Below are 16,199 nucleotides of genomic sequence, written 5' to 3'. Positions count from 1 at the left end.
TCCAACCCAGCCAATTACCGCCCTATCAGCCTACTCTCCATCATCAGCAAAGTGATGGAAGGAGTCATCATCAGTCCTATCAAGCGGCACTTACTCAGCAATAACCTGCTCACGGACACTCAGTTTGGGTTCTGCCAGGGTCACTCAGCTCCTGACCTCATTACAGCCTTGGTTCAAACATGGACAAAAGAGCTGAATGCCAGAGGTGAGGGGAGGGTGACTGCCCTTGACATCAAAGTTGGGTATATGGTATCAAGAAGCCCTAGCTAAACTGGAGTCACTGGGAATCAGGGGGAAAACTCTCCGCTGGCTGGAGTCATACCTGGCGCAAAGGAAGATGGTTGTGGTGGTTGGAGGTTAATTATCTGTTGTAGTTGTCTGCAATGTCTCTTTAAGAGTCACGTCATGTGGCCAGCAATTATGTCACAGACTACTTTGCAGGCTCTTGCCCTTACTCTAGTATCAGCCTTCTAGTTAACCTCTGTTCAACCCACCTACATCTGCAATGGGCGAGAGCCAATTACATCCAAATTAGACAGGAACTGGGGAATGTGGATTGGGAGCGGCTATTAGAGGGCAAATCCATGTCTGACATATGGGGGGCTTTTAAAAGCCAATTGATTGAAGTAAAGGACAGGCATTGAATCACAGAATTTAGAGTGCAGAAGGAGGCTATTCAGCCCATCGAGTCTGCACCAGCGTTGGACAGATTAACCCACTGAAGCCCACACCTTCACCCTATCCCCGTAACCCAGTAACCCCACCTAACCTTTTTGGACACTAAGTGCAATTTATCATGGACAATCCATCTAACCTGCACATCTTTGGACTGTGGGAGGAAACCGGAGCACCCGGAGGAAACCCACGCACACACGGGGAGAACGTGCAGACTCCACACAGACAGTGACCCAAGCCGAGAATCGAACCTGGGACCCTGGAGCGGTGAAGCAACTGTGCTAACCACTGTGCTACCGTGCTGCCCTCAAAAAATGTTCCCGCAAAAATGCAGGATAGAAATGGCAGGATTCGGGAACCATGGATGACAAGGGAAATTGTAAGCTTAGTCAAAAGGTAAAAGGAAGCAGACGATAGGTCGAGGCATCTAAACACTGACAAAACCCTTGAGGAGTACAGTGAAAGTAGGAAGGAATTTAAACTTGGAATTAGGAGGACTAAAAGGGGCCATGAAATGTCTTTAACAAACATGATCAAGGAGAACCCCAAGGTTTTTTATGCATATATATGTGGAACCACAGGAAGTGGGTGAAATCGTTAACGAGTACTTTGTATCGGTATTCACCAGGGAGAAGGTCATGACGGATGTTGAGGCCAGGGATAGGTGTGTGAACGCTCTTGAGAACGTCAATATATCAAAGGAGGAAGTGTTAAGTATCTAAATTGCATTAAGGTAGACAAGTCCCCGGGGCCGGATGGGATCTATCCCAGGTTACTGCGGGAGGCAGGGGGGAAATAGCTGGGGCTATAACAGATATCTTCACATCCTCTTTGACCACAGGCGAGGTTCCAGAGGACTGGAGAACAGCCAATGTTAGTCCCTTGTTTAAGAAAGGAAACGGGATAATCCAGCAAATTATAGGCCAGTGAGCCTGACATCAATGGTGGAGAAGCTTTTGGAAAAGTTGCTGAGGGACAGAATATATCGACATTTGGAGGAAAATGGGCTAGTTAGTGACAGGCAGCATGGTTTTGTACAGGAAAGGTCATGTCTCACTAACTTGAGTTTTTTGAAGAGGTGACAAAGAAAATTGATGAGGGAAGGGCTAGTTTATCTGGACTTTAGTAAGGCGTTTGACAAGGTCCCACGTGGCAGATTGGTACATAAACTAAAATCAGCTGGGATTCGGGGTGGGCTGGCTAGATGGATACAGAACTGGCTTGGTTATAGAAGACAGTAGAGTTGGAAGGATGTTTTTCAGAATGGAGATATGTAGCTAATGGTGTTCCGCAGGGATCAGTGCTGGGACCTCTGTTGTTTGTAGTATGTATAAATGATCTGGAAGAAAATGTGGGTGGTCTGATGAGCAATTTTGTGGATGACACAAGGTGAGAGTGGTAAGGTTTAAGGGAGATGTGCAGGGTAGGTTTATCACACAGAGAGTGGGTGGGAGCCTGGATCGCGCTGCCAGATGCGGTGGAAGCAGCACATTAGCAACAGGTAAGAGGCATCTGGATGGGTCCATGAATAGGGAGGAAATAGAGGGATACGGACCGAGTAAGGGCAGAAGGGTTTGTTTTTAGTTAGGGCAGCATGGTCGGTACAGGCTTGGACGCCTCCATCATTCAGGGTGGGGATATTTGCTGAACACATCCAATCAATGGATAAAAAATTCAGAAAAATAAGAAGGAAACACCGTGGGGCAGCACGGTGGCACAGTGGTTAGCACTACTGCTTCACAGCGCCAGGGACCCGAGTTCGATTCCCGGCTTGGGTCACTGTCTGTGCAGAGTCTTCACATCCTCCCCGTGTGTGCGTGGGTTTCCTCCGGCTGCTCCGGTTTCCTCCCACAGTCCAAAGATGTGCAGGTTAGGTGGATTGGCCATGATAAATTGCCTTTAGTGACCAAAATTACCCTTTGTCTTAGGTGGGGTTACTGGGTTATGGGGATAGGGTGGAGGTGTAGGCTTGGGTAGGATGCTCCTCCAAGTGCCGGTGCAGACTCGATGGGCCGAATGGCCTCCTTCTGCACTGTGAATTCTATGAAAATAAATACAGGATAGCTGTATCAAATCAATGTATCAAATCAATGTATCATATCAATGTATCTAGCCCCATGCGGTACCTGTCCTCGGAGTGTTTTAATGGGGACAGTGTAGAGGGAGCTTTACTCTGTATCTAACCCCGTGCTGTACCTGTCCTGGGAGTGTTTGATGGGAACAGTGTAGAGGGAGCTTTACTCTGTATCTAACCCCATGCTGTACCTGTCCTGGGGTGTTTGATGGGGACAGTGTAGAGGGAGCTTTACTCTGTATCTAACCCCGTGCTGTACCTGTCCTGGGAGTGTTTGATGGGTACAGTGTCGAGGGAGCTTTACTCTGTATCTAACCCCGTACTGTACCTGTCCTGGGAGTGTTTGATGGGGACCATGTCGAGGGAGCTTTACTCTGTATCTCACCCGGTGCTGTACCTGTCCTGGGAGTGTTTGATGGGGACAGTGTAGAGGGAGCTTTACTCAGTATCTAACCCCGTGCTGTACCTGTCCTGGGAGTGTTTGATGGGGACAGTGTCGAGGGAGCTTTACTCTGTACCTAACCCCGTGCTGTACCTGTCCTGGGAGTGTTTGATGGGGACACTGTTGACGGAGCTTTACTCTGTATCTAACCTCGTGCTGTACCTGTCCTGGGAGTGTTTGATGGGGACAGTGCAGAGGGAGCTTTACTCTGTATCTAACCCCGTGCTGTACCTGTCCTGGGAGTGTTTGATGGGAACAGTGTAGATGAAGCTTTACTCTGTATCTCACCCCGTGCTGTATCTGTCCTGGGAGTGTTTGATGGGGACAGTGTAGAGGGAGCTTTACTCTGTATCTAACTACATGCTGTACCTGTCCTGGGAGAGTTTGATGGGGACAGTGTCGAGGGAGCTTTACTCTGTATCTAACCCCGTGCTGTACCTGTCCTGGGAGTGTTTGATGGGGACAGTGTAGAGGGAGCTTTACTCTGTATCTAACCCTGTGCTGTACCTGTCCTGGGAGTGTTTGATGGGGACAGTGCAGAGGGAGCTTTACTCTGTACCTAACCCCGTGCTGTACCTGTCCTGGGAGTGTTTGATGGGAACAGTGTAGAGGGAGCTTTACTCTGTATCTAACCCCGTGCTGTACCTGTCCTGGGAGTGTTTGATGGGGACAGTGTAGATGAAGCTTTACTCTGTATCTAACCCCGTGCTGTACCTGTCCTGGGAGTGTTTGATGGGGACAGTGTAGAGGGAGCTTTACTCTGTATCTAACCCCGTGCTGTACCTGTCCTGGGAGTGTTTGATGGGGACAGTGTAGAGGGAGCTTTACTCTGTATCTAACCCCGTGCTGTACCTGTCCTGGGAGTGTTTGATGGGGACAGTGTAGAGGGAGCTTTACTCTGTATCTAACCCCGTGCTGTACCTGTCCTGGGAGTGTTTGATGGGGACAGTGTAGAGGGAGCTTTACTCTGTATCTAACCCCGTGCTAGATCGACCCTGCAGTTCATGCCCGGTAGTGTGAATTCGGCATGTCTAGTTGGTCCCGTCACCGGCAACATTAACCCTACCTTTGTCTCTATTCTACTCAGATTCTCCTGAATCAACTGAATTTTTCCAGTTGTTTTTATTATTTCAGCTTTGCAGTTTTGAATTTGGCCTGAAGAGGAAGAGCTGGGTTGGGTGATGGTGGGGAAGAGCTGGGTTGGGTGATGGTGGGGAAGAGCTGGGTTGGGTGATGGTGGGGAAGAGCTGGGTTGGGTGATGGTGGGGAAGAGCTGGGTTGGGTGATGGTGGGGAAGAGCTGGGTTGGGTGATGGTGGGGAAGAGCTGGGTTGGGTGATGGTGAGGAAGAGCTGGGTTGGGTGATGGTGGGGAAGAGCTGGGTTGGGTGATGGTGAAGTTTGGATGGGTTGTGTGTGACAGGGACTGCTCAGTACTCTGTTCTTTCTGCTATTCCAGTGGTTCAGCATCGATTCAATCTACCAGACAGGCTGATCTAGAAACCGGCAACCTGGTGACTGGGGGCAAAGAGGAGCAGAAGGAAGGAGAAGAAGTTCAAGAAACTCAAGAGTTCAAGAGGTACCGAGCATTTGTTCACCAGTTGGTGTAGAATCCCTCATGCAGATATATCTGACTGACGTCCAATGTGTCATGTGAGAGTACCTTTAAGAAATGAGTGTGTATATAAATATCTGTAGTGAGAGTACCTTTAAGAAATGAGTGTTTACTACTGCAGTGATGTCAGAGAGTGGGTGGAGTTGGGCTGTCTGTCAGCTTTTTACTTTCGTTTTAGGCTGTTTGCTGCAGGGTGTGTTTTAGTTTTGTTTTCAGTGTTGGAGCTGAAGCCAGACCGAGAAGGTGTACTGTTGATCTCTCTGCCATGAAAAGACTATCTCTTGACCCTTTGGTGAATTCAGAATTATAAATGTTTTCAGTAGCGAATGTCAACCTAACGTATTTCTGTTAAAAGGGGTTTCTTAAGTCTTCTGGATGTTAAAAGGACAACTTACGGATTACTTAGTGTTGTATTCTTTGGGGGTTGTATTTGAATTAATGGTTGCTAAGGTGTTCACTGTATGTTTTAAAAGGTTAACCTGAGTTCATAGAATAAACATTGTTTTGCTTTAAAAAATACTTTTCCATTTCTGCTGTACCACACCTGTAGAGTGGGCCGTGTGCTCCCCATACCACAATCTAGTAAAAGTTGTGGGTCAGGTGAACTCCATGATACACTTTGGGGTTCTCTAAACCCTGGCCCATAATGAGTGGCAGGATTATATCGGGAGGGAGGCAGAATAGGACTCAGTCAGCACGGCGGAGGTCGTGTCTGACAAATCTGTTTGAGTTCTTTGAGGAGGTAACAAGGAAGTTAGACAAAGGAGAACCAGTGGACATGATTTATTTAGATTTCCAGAAGGCCTTTGACAAGATGCCGCATCAGAGACTGTTGAATAAGTTAAGAGCCCATGGTGTTCAGGGTAAGATCCTGGCATGGATAGGGGATTGGCTGACTGGCAGAACAAACAAACAAAGAACAAAGCAAAGTACAGCACTGGAACAGGCCCTTCGGCCCTCCAAGCCTGTGCCAACCATGCTGCCCGTCTAAACTAAAATCTTCTACACTTCCTAGGTCTGTATCCCTCTATTCCCATCCTATTCATGTATTTGTCAAGATGCCCCTTAAATGTCACTATCGTCCCTGCTTCCACCACCTCCTCTGGCAGCGAGTTCCAGGCACCCAGTACCCTCTGTGTAGAAAAACTTGCCTCGGACATCACCTCTAAACCTTGCCCCTCGCACCTTAAACCTATGCCCCCTAGTAATTGACCCCTCTACCCTGGGGAAAAGCCTCTGACTATCCACTCTGTCTATGCCCCTCATAATAGAAGGCAGAGAGTGGGGATAAAGGGGTCTTTTTCAGGATGGCAGCCGGCGACTAGTGGTGTAGCTCAGGGGTCTGTGCTGGGACCACAACTTTTCACAATATACATTAATGACCTGGAGGAAGGAACTGAAGGCATTGTTGCTAAGTTTGCAGATGATACAAAGATTTGTAGAGGGACAGGTAGTATTGAGGAAGCGAGGGGGCTGCAGAAGGATTTGGACAGGCTAGGAGAGTGGGCAATGAAGTGGCAAATGGAATACAATGTGGAAAAGTGTGAGGTTATGCACTTTGGAAGGAGAAATGGAGGCATAGACTATTTTCTAAATGGGAAAAGGGTTCAGAAATCACAAGCACAAAGGGACTTGGAGTCCTTGTTCATGATTCTCTTAAGGTTAACGTGCAGGTTCAGTCGGCAGTTAGGAAGCCAAATGCAATGTTTTTTTAAAAATAATTTTTATTGAAAAATTTTGAATTTATACAACAACAACGAACCATAATAAAATACCAAAAATAACAATAATATTAGCAATCATAAACATTCGCCCCACCTCCACTCTGAACAACACAGCATTTTAACAACAACGCAAATTAACACAATATTAAGTTACATAATAGAAACTCCAATAAGGAACACCCCCCCCCCCCCCCCCCCCCCCCGGGTTGCTGCTGCTATTGACCAAGATACCTATCTCTGAGCCAGGAAGTCCAGAAAAGTCTTCCACCGTTTATAGAACCCTTGTATTGATCCTCTCAGGGCAAATTTGACCCTTTCCAATTTTATAAATCCCGCCATGTCACTGACCCAGGTCTCCACACTTGGGGGCCTCGCATCCTTCCACTGCAGCAAGATCCTTCGCCGGGCTACTAGGGACGCAAAGGCCAGGACACCGGCCTCTTTCGCTTCCTGCACTCCCGGCTCCACCGCAACTCCGAAAATCGTGAGTCCCCACCCTGGTTTGACTCTGGATCCAACCACCCTCGACACTGTCCCCGCCACCCCCTTCCAGAATTCTTCCAGTGCTGGGCATGCCCAGAACATATGGGCGTGGTTCGCTGGACTCCCCGAACATCTGGTACACCTGTCCTCACCCCCGAAGAACCTACTCATCCTAGTCCCGGACATGTGGGCCTGGTGCAGCACCTTGAATTGGATGAGACTAAGCCTCGCACATGAGGAGGAAGAGTTGACTCTCTCCAAGGCATCCGCCCAAGTCCCGTCCTCTATCTGCTCCCTGAGTTCCTCCTCCCATTTAGCCTTCAGCTCCTCCACTGACGACTCCTCCACCTCCTGCATTACCTTATAAATGTCAGACACCTTCCCCTCTCCGACCCACACCCCCGAAAGCACTCTGTCCATCGTCCCCCGCAAGGGCAGCAAAGGGAATCCCTCTACCTGTCGCCTAGCAAATGCCTTTACCTGCAGGTATCTGAACATGTTCCCTTGGGGAAGCCCAAATTTATCTTCCAGTTCCCCCAGGCCCGCAAACCTCCCGCCAATAAACAGGTCCCTCAATTTACTGATGCCCACCCTTTGCCACCCCCTAAATCCCCCATCCTTGTTTCCCGGGATGAACTGATGATTGCCACCCATTGGAGCCTCCATCGAGCCCCCTGTTTCCCCCCTATGCCGTCTCCACTGTCCCCAGATTCTTAGGGTCACCGCCACCACCGGGCTCGTGGTAAACCTCTTAGGGGAGAGCGGCAACGGCACCGTTGCCATAGCACCCAGGCTCGTACCTCTACATGACGCCATCTCCATTCTTTTCCACGCCGCCCCTCCCCCCTCCATCACCCATTTACGCACCATTGACACATTGGCCGCCCAATAGTACCCCAAAAGGTTGGGCAGCGCCAGCTCACCTCTATCCCTCCCTCGCTCCAGGAACACCCTCTTCACTCTCGGAGTCCCATGTGCCCACACAAAGCTCAAAATACTGCTAGTCACTCTCCTAAAGAAGGCCCTGGGGATAAAGATGGGCAGGCACTGAAAAAGGAACAAGAACCTCGGAAGCACCGTCATTTTGACGGACTTATAAAATTATAAAATTCCACCGGGAACCCATCCGGCCCCGATGCCTTCCCTGACTGCATCTGCCCGATCCCCTTAACTAGCTCCTCCAGCTCAATCGGCGCACCCAATCCCTCCACCTGCTCCTCCTGCACCTTCGGGAAAGAAAGCCCGTCGAGGAACCTCTCCATTCCCCTCCTCTCCCCCGTTGGCTCCGACCGGTACAGTTCCTCGTAAAAGTCCTTGAAGACCTCATTCACCTCTACCCCCTTCCGCACCACATTCCCACTCTTGAAATGAAAATTGCTTATTGTCACGAGTAGGCTTCAATGAAGTTACTGTGAAAAGCCCCTAGTCGCCACATTCCGGCGCCTGTCCGGGGAGGCTGGTACGGGAATCGAACCGTGCTGCTGGCCTGCTTGCGGATGGATATCAGCTCCCCACGAATCCACTGCCTTCAGGGCTTCCCAGACCACCCCCACCTGAACCTCCCCGTATCATTCACCTCAAGGTACCCCTCAATACTTGCCCGGACCCTCCTACACACCTCCTCCTCCGCCAACAACCCTACATCCAACCGCCACAACGGGCACTGGTCCCGCACCTCCCCCATCTCCAACTCTATCCAATGCGGAGCGTGGTCGGAGATTGCAATGGCCGAATACTCGGCCTCCTCCACTCTCGGAATCAGTCCCCTACTCACCACGAAGAAGTCTATCCGAGAGTAGACCCTATGTATGTGGGAGAAGAAAGAGTACTCCCGTGCCCTCGGCCTCACAAACCTCCATGGATCCCACCCCACCCATCTGGTCCATAAACCCTCTCAGTACCTTGGCCGCCGCCGGCCTCCTACCCATCCTAGAGCTGGACCGATACCCCCCCCCCCCCCCCCCCCGTGATCAGACCTCCCGCCTCCAGATCCGGGACCCGTCCCAACATACGCCTCATAAAGCCCGCATCGTCCCAATTTGGGGCATACACACTAGCAAGTATCACCTTCTCTCCTTGTAGCCTGCCCCTAACCATAACATACCTACCCCCTTTATCCGCCACCACCTCCGATGCCTCAAACGACACATTTTTCCCCGCCAGAATCGCCACTCCCCGGTTCTTCACATCCAACCTAGAGTGGAAAACCTGCCCCATCCATCCCTTCCTCAGGCGGACCTGGTCCGCCACCTTCAGGTGGGTCTCCTGAAGCATTGCCACATCTGCCTTTAGCCCCTTCAGGTGAGCCAGTACCCTCGACCGCTTCACCGGTCCATTCAACCCTCTCGCATTCCAGGTGACCAACCGGATCAGAGGGCGTCCCGCCCCCCTCCCCCGTTGACTAGTCATAGCCCGTCGACTGCCCGCCCCAGGCCAGCACCCCCTGCTCGACCCCGTCCCCATAGCGACAACCCCTCACCTCTGTCCCCCCAGCCCCCACCAGCTCCTTCCTGATCCTGCCAGCAGCAACCCGGTATTCCCCTTTCCCCCCCCCCCCCTCCCTCCCCCCCAGGCTAGGAACCCTCCCAGCCGCGAACCGTCCTCCATTGTACTTCCGTGGGTCAGCTAACTTCTGCTGACCCCGGAAGCTCCCGCCAATAACCCGACCCCTCCCAAAGTGGGATCATCCCCCAATCTATCCCTCCTTCAGGCACCGCTCCAGCGCGGGGAAGAACCAGTTTAAGGCCCCGCCTCCCCCATCACCGTCTCCACCCCCCAGCCCCGCAGCGCGGGAAACCAGAGGAAAGCCCGCGCTTTTGCACTGCCCCACCACACCCTTCTGACGCAGCTCCCAAATACCAGCCCCACTCCATACCCCCAACCCGACATAGAATACACCAAACCCCCCCCCAACCCACCCCGCAAGATACACAACTCAAATAATGCCCCACAGCAAAAAAAAACATAACAGAACAACACCCCATAAATAACCATATCAAAATTGCAAAAGTACAAAGAAGAGAACACAGCAACAGCAGAATCCAGCAATAAAGTATTACAACCGACCCCGCAACCCCCAGCTCCTAGTTCAAGTCCAGTTTCTCTGTCCGCACGAAGGCCCTCGCCTCCTCCGGGGAATCAAAATAATAATGCAGGTCCAAATAAGTTACCCACAGGCACGCGGGCTGCAACATTCCGAACTTTATCTTTTTCTTGTAAAGCACCTCTTTCGTCCGATTAAACCCGGACCGCCGCTTAGCCACCTCCGCACTCCAATCCTGGTAGATCCGTACTACCCCATTCTCCCAATTGCTGCTCTTCACCTTCTTGGCCCAGCGCAGCACACACTCCCGATCACTGAACCGGTGGAACCTCACCAGCACCACACGCGGGGGCTCATTCTCCTTAGGCCTCCTGGCCAGTACTCTGTGGGCTCCCTCCAGCTCCAAGGGCAGATGGAAAGACCCGGCCCCCACTAGCGAGTTCAGCATCGTAGCCACGTAGGTTGTCAGGTCCGACCCCTCCAGCCCCTCCACAAGGCCCAAGATCCGCAGATTTTTCCGCCTCATGCGGTGATCAAGCTCCTCGAAGCATTCCTGCCACTTCTTGTGGAGTGCCTCGTGTCCCTCCACCTTACTCACGAGGATCCCGGCCTCCTCCTCTCGTTCAGTGGCCTGCGTCTGCAATGCCTGGATGGCAGCACCCTGGGTGGTCTGAATCTCCGACAGCCTTCTGTTCGTTTCCTGCAGAGAGCTCAGTACCTCAGCCTTGAAGTCTGTGAAGCAGCGCAGGAGAGCAGCTTGTTGCTCCAGGGCCCACTGTTTCCACTCCTCTGGAGCTCCGCCGGCGGCCATCTTGGATCCCTTCCCCCGTTTTTTTCTGGGGAGCTGCTGCCGTTTTTTTCCCCCTTTCCACTCCGAGTTCGAGTCATGGACTGCGGGGAAAGTCGATCAGCACACCTTCTCCCACCGGGAGACGTCGAAAAATTTCCGTTTTGGGCTCTAAAAAGAGCTGAAAAGTCCATTTAAAACGGGAGCTCCCAAATGTGCGGCTTCCTACGTCATCGCCGCCACCGGAAGTCAGCCAAATACGATGTCAGCATTCATGTTGAGAGGGTTAGAATACAAGACCAGGGATGTACTTCTGAGGCTGTATAAGGCTCTGGTCAGACCCCATTTGGAGTACTGTGAGCAATTTTGGGCCCCGTATCTAAGGAAGGATGGGCTGGCCTTGGAAAGGGCCCAGAGGAGGTTCACAAGAATGATCCCTGGAATGAAGAACTTGTCGTGTGAGGAACGGTTGAGGATTCTGGGTCTGCACTCGTTGGGAGTTTAGAAGGATGAGGGGGGGATCTTATTGAAACTTACAGGATACTGTGAGGCCTGGATAGAGTGGATGTGGAGAGGATGTTTCCATTTGTAGGTAAAACTAGAAGCAGAGGATTCACCATCTCAGACTAAAGGGACGATCCTTTAAAACAGAGATGAGGAGGTATTTCTTCAGCCAGAGGGTCGTGAATCTATGGAACTCTTTGCCGCAGAAGGCCGTGGAGGCCAAATCACTGAGTGTCTTTAAGACAGAGATAGATAGGTCCTTGATTAATAAGGGGAGCAGGGGCTATGGGGAGAAGGCAGGAGAATGGGGATGAGAAAAATATCAGTCATGATTGAATGGCGGAGCAGACTCGATGGGCCGAGTGGCCTAATACTGCTCCTATGTCTGATGGTCTTATGGAATGGTAACCTTTCACTCGCTCTGTAAAAACAGCAGCTTCTATTTATATAATGTTAGAAATATAATATGAGTATCAGTGGTGGCCATGGTGTGAGTGGTCCCACATGAGGTGGCTCCAACGCTAAATTGGATTATTTTGGTCCTTTTCCCCCATTTTGCGGGTTCTATGCAGGTGGGACATGAAGGAACAGTGAGAACTGGCGATTCTCCGTTAGTCGGGAATATCTAAGGCCTCCCAAACAAGGAGTGCAACTCATAAAGAGCGACAGTCAGACCAGGGGGACTCTCGAGGTCAACTAGTGGAATTTGTGACGGCTCAATTCCAGCATTTAGGAAGGAGGCCTCGGAAGACATGGCTAAGGTGGCAGAGCTGAACCGGGCTGCCCGAGACTGAGTGGAGCAGAGGCTGGGGACACCTTCCCTTGTTAGTCCCCCCAACATGCATCACCTCACACTATTCAGGGTTATATTCCATTTGCCGATGTCCTGACCATCCTGTCTATATCGTCCTGTCATCTGAGGCTTTCCTCTTCACTATTCACCACATATCAATTTATCTGCCTTCTGCGAACTTACTGATCATCCCCACCCAAATATCCCCATCCTCAATGATGGAGGAGCCCAGCATATCTGTGCAAAAGACAAGACTGAGGCATTCACAACAACCTTCAGCCAGGAGTGCCGAGTGTATGATCCATCTGGGTCTCCTCCGGAGGTCCCCAGCATCACAGATGTCAGTTTTCAGCCAATACAATTCACTCCGCGTGATATCATTAATGGGCTGAAGGCACTGGATACTGCAAAGGCTCTGGGCCCTGACAATAGTGCTGAAGACTTGTGCTCCAGAACTTGGCGCCTCCCTGGCCAAGCTGCTTGGCATACAACACTGGCATCTACCCAGGGTGGGCAAGGCCCCATCCCTAACAGCACTGTGGGTGCACCTACACCTTAGGAACTGCAGCGGTTCAAGAAGGTAGCTCACCACCACCTTGTCAATGATAATTAGAGATGGACAATAAATACTGGCCGAGCCTGCAATTCCCACACCCCGTAAATGAATTTCTAGAAACCTCAACAAGCCCGGGTGATGGGGAAACGAGGATTTGGTTTGTGGTAGTAACCCTCACAGGCCACACGGGGCAAGCTTGCTAATATTCTCCATGTAGCTCGAGCAGTATGAACATCCCCACTAACTATGGGTGGGTTACATTGTACAGTTGGCCAGAATGTAACGGCCAATGGGAGACAAAGGAGCGGCAACTTTCAACCAGGTGGTTACCACTGCTACCTCACAGCGCCAGGGACCCGGGCGGCACCGTGGCCGTATCTTTTACTCTCGTTCTATGACATTATATTCTGCAGTCTCTCCTTCCTTCCCTATGTACGGTATGCATTGTTTGTACAGCAGGCAAGAAACAATACATTTCACTGTGTACTGATACATGTGACAATAATAAATCAAATCAAATCAAATCAGTATCGGTCTGTACTGAGACTTTTGCCAATATTTATACTTGTATCATCTTCCTTCTGTGTAGAGTTCCTCTTGTTCCCTATCGCATTCCCTCCTCCAGTCTCGAAGTGAAGGAGAAGCCGAAAAGTGTAATAAAGGTATTGGGAAAGATGAAAGAGGAATCAACAATGGTGATAGAGGCCGTTCCAGTGACTGATGTCGATGAGTATTTGATCCTCGAGGCCTTTCAGACAGCAACTTTAACTCTCTCAAACATTGTGAGTGTTCCCTTTGGGTACAAAATGGCAAATCTTTGATCAGCACTGTAAAAGATCATCTCTCTCATCTGCCCACCCAACACCACACACCTCCATCCTCTGCCTTTACTTATACAGCTCCATCTATTTCATATCATTGGCCACACAGTTAGAACTGCCTCAAATCCTCCACATTCCGAAAATGGGTTTGAGAAATTTAGGTTTCCCTTTCTGCTAGACACTTCTGAATCTAGAGAACCCCAAATTGAAGCTCAAGAAAGCTCTCACATCACTGCTGAGCACGCTGCCAACTGATGTACAGCTCCCAATCTCTCTCCTCTTTGTGTAACATTCACTCTTTCTCTGCCTTCCCGTCTCTGTACCCCACTCCGACTCCCCTTCTCCATCACTCGCTCTCCATCTCTTACTCTCTGTCTCTGTTCTCTCTGTGTCCCATCTCTCCATATCCCCTGTCCCTCTCTCCTCCCCTCTCTGTCTCCCCTCTCTGTCTCCCCTCCCTTTCTCCACCTCTCTGTTTCCACTCCTCCATTCCCTATCCCCCTCCCCTCTCCCCTGCCCCTCTCCTCCTCCCTTCTCAGTCTCCGCCACTCCTTCTCCTCCTCACCATTTCACCCTTTCTGTGTCCACCCTCTCCGTCTCCTCTCCCCCTCCCCCTTTCCCTCCCCTCTCTGTCTCCCTCACTCTTCCCCCCCCCACACCGTCTCCCCCTCAATGTCCCCACCCTCTCTGTCTTTCACCTCTGTCTTTCCCCTCTCCGCGTTCCACTCTCCATCTTCCCCCTCCTTCACCTTACCCTTCTCCATCTCCACTTTCCCTCCACCTCTCTTTCTCCATCTTCTCTCCGGCAGCCCCTTCTCCACCTCCCCCTCTCCGTCTTACCCTCACAATCTCATAAGAATATAGAACACAAGAACTGGGAGCAGGAGTCGGCCATAGAACATAGAACATAGAACGATACAGCGCAGTACAGGCCCTTCGGCCCACGATGTTGCACCGACATGGGAAGTGAAAAACTAAAGGCCATCTAACCTACACTATGCCATTATCATCCATATGCTTATCCAATAAACTTTTAAATGCCCTCAATGTTGGCGAGTTCACTACTGTTGCAGGTAGGGCATTCCACGGCCTCACCACTCTTTGCGTAAAAAACCCACCTCTGACCTCTGTCCTATATCTATTACCCCTCAATTTAAGGCTATGTCCCCTTGTGCTAGCCACCTCCATCCGCGGGAGAAGGCTATCACTGTCTACCCTATCTAACCCTCTGATCATTTTGTATGCCTCTATTAAGTCACCTCTTAACCTTCTTCTCTCTAACGAAAACAACCTCAAGTCCATCAGCCTTTCCTCATAAGATTTTCCCTCCATACCAGGCAACATCCTGGTAAATCTCCTCTGCACCCGTTCCAAAGCTTCCACGTCCTTCCTATAATGGGGCGACCAGAACTGTACGCAATACTCCAAATGCGGCCGTACTAGAGTTTTGTACAGCTGCAACATGACCTCATGGCTCCGGAACTCAATCCCTCTTCCAATAAAGGCCAACACACCATAGGCCTTCTTCACAACCCTATCAACCTGGGTGGCAACTTTCAGGGATCTATGTACATGGACACCGAGATCCCTCTGCTCATCCACACTACCAAGAATTTTACCATTAGCCAAATATTCCGCATTCCTGTTATTCTTTCCAAAGTGAATCACCTCACACTTCTCCACATTAAACTCCATTTGCCACCTCTCAGCCCAGCTCTGCAGCTTATCTATGTCCCTCTGTAACCTGCAACATCCTTCCACACTGTCTACAACTCCACCGACTTTAGTGTCGTCTGCAAATTTACTCACCCAACCTTCTGCGCCCAACCTTCTGCGCCCCTAAACCAGGGGCTGGTTTAGCTCACTGGGCTAAATCGCTGGCTTTTAAAGCAGACCAAGCAGGCCAGCAGCACGGTTCGATTCCCGTACAAGCCTCCCCGGACAGGCGCCGGATTGTGGCGACTAGGGGCTTTTCACAGTAACTTCATTGAAGCCTACTCGTGACAATAAGCGATTTTCATTTCATTTTTCATTTCATTTCCTCTAGGTCATTTATAAAAATGACAAACAGCAACGGCCCCAGAACAGATCCTTGTGGTACGCCACTCGTAACTGAACTCCATTCTGAACATTTGCCATCAATCTGTCTTCTTTCTACTAGCCAATTTCTGATCCACATCTCTAAATCACCCTCAATCCCCAGCCTCTGTATTTTCTGCAATAGACGACCATGGGGAACATTATCAAACGCTTTACCGAAATCCATATACACTACATCAACTGCTCTACCCTCGTCTACCTGTCCAGTCACCTTCTCAAAGAACTCGATAAGGTTTGTGAGACATGACCTACCCTTCACAAAACCATGCTGACTATCCCTAATCATATTATTCCTATCTAGATGATTATAAATCGTATCTCTTATAAGCCTCTCCAAGACTTTACCCACAACAGACGTGAGGCTCACCGGCCTATAGTTACCGGGGTTATCTCTACTCCCCTTCTTGAACAAAGGGACCACATTTGCTATCCTCCAGTCCTCTGGCACTATTCCTGTAGCCAATGATGACATAAAAATCAAAGCCAAAGGCTCAGCAATCTCTTCCCTGGCTTCCCAGAGAATCCTAGGATAAATCCCATCAGGCCCCGGGGACTTATCTATTTTCACCTTGTCCAGAATTGCC

General features: G+C 50.4%; 1 protein-coding gene across 1 annotated transcript in view; it reads left to right on the top strand.

Moving 5' to 3' along the window:
* The window catches only part of spef2 (sperm flagellar 2), a 293,647-nt gene that overhangs the window by 199,965 nt on the left and 77,483 nt on the right, over positions 1-16,199 (top strand). Inside the window, 2 exon segments of the mRNA XM_038803926.1 lie at positions 4,649-4,768; positions 13,284-13,476. Of these exon segments, the coding sequence (XP_038659854.1) occupies positions 4,649-4,768; positions 13,284-13,476 (313 nt within the window).

This window comes from Scyliorhinus canicula, chromosome 8, assembly GCF_902713615.1.
Source record: "Scyliorhinus canicula chromosome 8, sScyCan1.1, whole genome shotgun sequence".
Classification (NCBI taxonomy): domain Eukaryota; kingdom Metazoa; phylum Chordata; class Chondrichthyes; order Carcharhiniformes; family Scyliorhinidae; genus Scyliorhinus; species Scyliorhinus canicula.
This window is presented reverse-complemented; position numbering and strand designations above follow the sequence as displayed.